At 44.5% G+C, this 3,018-nt stretch overlaps 1 protein-coding gene across 1 annotated transcript; it reads right to left on the bottom strand.

Annotated features, from left to right (window-relative positions):
* Positions 1-377: 377 nt before the first annotated feature.
* On the bottom strand, positions 378-1,545 carry LOC108092828 (achaete-scute complex protein T3). The gene has a single exon (XM_017192632.2). It carries the CDS (start codon positions 1,481-1,483, stop codon positions 683-685), a length of 801 nt encoding a protein of 266 aa, XP_017048121.1. The 5' UTR covers positions 1,484-1,545; the 3' UTR covers positions 378-682.
* Between the last annotated feature and the right edge of the window lie 1,473 nt (positions 1,546-3,018).

The following is a 3,018-nucleotide window of genomic DNA, read 5'->3' as shown; positions in this document are numbered from 1 at the left end:
GTGGGCACTTGTTTTGTAATTTATTCATTGGGCGGCTGCTTTTTGCGTTAAATTCGAAAGTTTTATTTTCGATTTTTTTTTTAAATAGTAATCTGTAAACTGAAATTGAATCTGTTAAAAGGAAATTAGACTTTTTATTTATTTAAGATTCAGAAAATGTATGCTTCATGATTATGATTAGGAAATATTTTTCTTGATAGCGAAGTGAAACCAAATGTTGGAGAAATGGTTGCTAAAGAATCGAATAATTTTTCAATAAAATTCAATTTTTTTAACCGATAAAAAACCCGAGCGTGTTGGGTGAAAATACCTATAAGGGAAAGTGATCTCAGCTGTAAATGCAAGATTGTTGTGGAGTTCAATAAAAAGAGTTTGAATTGAATTTATGTTTTGAATTTGCTTGTTTGTTTTTATTTTGGCCTTAAAAGTAGTTAGTTTAGTGTCTTCCATGCTTATAACAAATCTTAGAACTAAGAAAAAAATATATGTTTTATATCATTGTCTTCCATGGTCTTAAAATAGTGCAAAAAAAAGTTTGGGTTGTATCTTAGGAGCTTAAATAGAATCTGGGACTTGGTGGTTGGTCACTCACTAAGGCAACATTTGAGGTATTTACAATTTGTACAGGTTGCTGATTGTTTGATTTTTTGGTTGATCGTGTTGGCTTTTCGGTGAGATCCACTCACTGCTCCTGCCAGGATGAAATGTAGTCGAGCAGCTCCTCGTCGTCGGGCTGCTCGTCGCTGAAGCTGTCGAAGGACTCGAACTTGAGGTCCTGCTCGGGCAGCTCCTGCTTAACATAGCCGCCGCCGCCGGACACCTCGGATCCGGAGTACGAAGGCGTTGGCGAGGCGGAGTGGTAGGAGTGGGCTTGGGCAGAGTTCAGTTGGGTGGCGCCGAGCAGGAACTGCTGCGGACTGTCCAAGCTGTCGTTGTAGTCGTTGTAGCTGCTGCCATCGTTGCTGCTCTCGTCGGCCAAGCTGTAAATGGGACGACGCGATGAGCCGGTGCCATCGTCCAGCATGTCCTGCAGTCCCCGGATGTACTCCACTGCGATGCGCAGGGTGTCCACCTTGGACAGCTTCTTGCTGGCGCCGCGACCTCCGTTCGACAGCGAATTGATCACCGTCTGCGGCAAGTGCTGGCGGAGATTCACGAATCCGTTGTTCACCTGCTTCACACGGTTGCGCTCACGGGCATTTCGCCGGGCCACCGAGGGCAGTTGCTCGCCGTAGGGCATATTGTTGTAGTTGAACTTCTTCTTCTGCTGCGACATCATGGGTCCCACGTTGGACTGCTGGTTGTTTTGCTGCATGTTCTGCAACTGGCTGGTGCCCAGCGGCATTTTTGGGGCAATCAGCTGGTGGTGTTGCTGCTGCTGCTGTTGGTGATGCTGCTGCTGCTGGTGTTGCAGCAACATGATGTTGCCGTTGGTCAGCTGATAGTGCTGCTGCTGGAAGTTGCTGCTGCAGATGCTCGTCATGGTAATCCTTGCGAGTTGCGCCGACTTGGTTGTGTTGTAAGATAGATGTTGACTGTGTGGAATCAGATTCCGCAATGATAATTCGTGTCCTGGCCTAGGGCCTTAAATACTCGCCGGTCGACGGTCGGCGGTGGTGGCGGTGGCAGAGGCAGAGGCAGCGACTTCGGCAGAGGAGCAACAGGGGTTGCTAACAGGGGTCGCACGAATCCCGAATCCCGCCGAATCCCTTCTACCTACCTGCCCTCGAAATCCCGAGTCCTGGGCACAAGTACAAGTGATCGCTGGCTGCCCAGGATCGTAATAATGTTTTCTCTCTTTCTAGGGGTATTTTGTTGTGTGTGGTGTGGTGGGTGCCTCCTACAACTGTCCCTGTCTGCCGCCTGCCTACCTATCCCTCTCCCTCTCACTCACTCGCTGTGCCCTTTGTCCTTTGTGTCCTGGGGTCCACAATACACACACACACATATATATATATATGTATATATATATGCATTTGTATTTTCCTTTTTGGGAAAATCGAGACTTAAATCTCGGATCTGCAAGATCCTTGTCATGACCAAAAGAAAAAGAAATAAGACTTTGAATGCACTTCCACTTTTGTCGAATGTCGTTTGCATTGAAAGCGAAAAATGAAAGAGAGTGAGTGAGGAGGGGAACTTGATATAAAATGTGATCCATCATGGGAAAGAAAGGAAGGTAAGGCAAACGAATCGAACTCAACTGAAATGAAAAGGCGACGTTGTAGCAGCACTTTCACTGCCTCCAAAACTGCGTATCCAATTCATTTTTTCCCAGTCCTTGAACTTTTTCTGCTGCCTGCTATATGATTTACCCTCTTTATTCCCTTTTCTTAGCACGCCGCATTTGACACGTGCTTCCGATCAGTCCGATATATATTAACATAAGCTCCAGAACAACAATAATATCGCACGGCGGCGTCGGCAGACAAATCCCACAAGTGTGTGCTGTATCATGAATACCAAGGGCACACAAATATGAGTGGTCAAGAGTGGAAATATAAACAAAACAATCACGAAGACATTGAGTATTAATAGCAGTCTGCAGAATCGAAGCTATCGAAACTTCACCACTCCCTCCTCGTAAGCAGCTCTCCTTTCTGATCCTTCGACAAGCGATCTGCATGTTGGCGCTACACTGGGGCAATTATTCTTTAATAAATGAAGTTTATAGGAAGAAGAATATACTATAACTGAATATGAAATTCATATTCCTAAAAAGTATATAGGGTTAGATAAAACTTAAAATTTGAGAAAAAAATAATTTTTTACATGAAGTATTTATCAGAGTTCAAGAATTTCTGCTTATTAGCCGACTTGTGAGTCAGTATTTTTATGCCTTTCTTGTTTTTCCTCCCTCAATTACCCCGAGCCCCATAAAGTATTCATAAATTTGTAAAAACTTCTGTAAACGAAACAGAAACTAAGGCAAATTTCCGAAGTTGTGAATTGCAACTTTGTTTCGCTGGGGCAGGCAATACCGTTAGGGTAAGGGGAGGCGACTCGAAAGTCGGGTAA

Source organism: Drosophila ficusphila, unplaced genomic scaffold (assembly GCF_018152265.1).
Source record: "Drosophila ficusphila isolate 14025-0441.05 unplaced genomic scaffold, ASM1815226v1 contig_198, whole genome shotgun sequence".
NCBI lineage: Eukaryota > Metazoa > Arthropoda > Insecta > Diptera > Drosophilidae > Drosophila > Drosophila ficusphila.
Note: the sequence above shows the minus strand (reverse complement) of the source record. Positions and strands in the feature narration are given on the sequence as shown.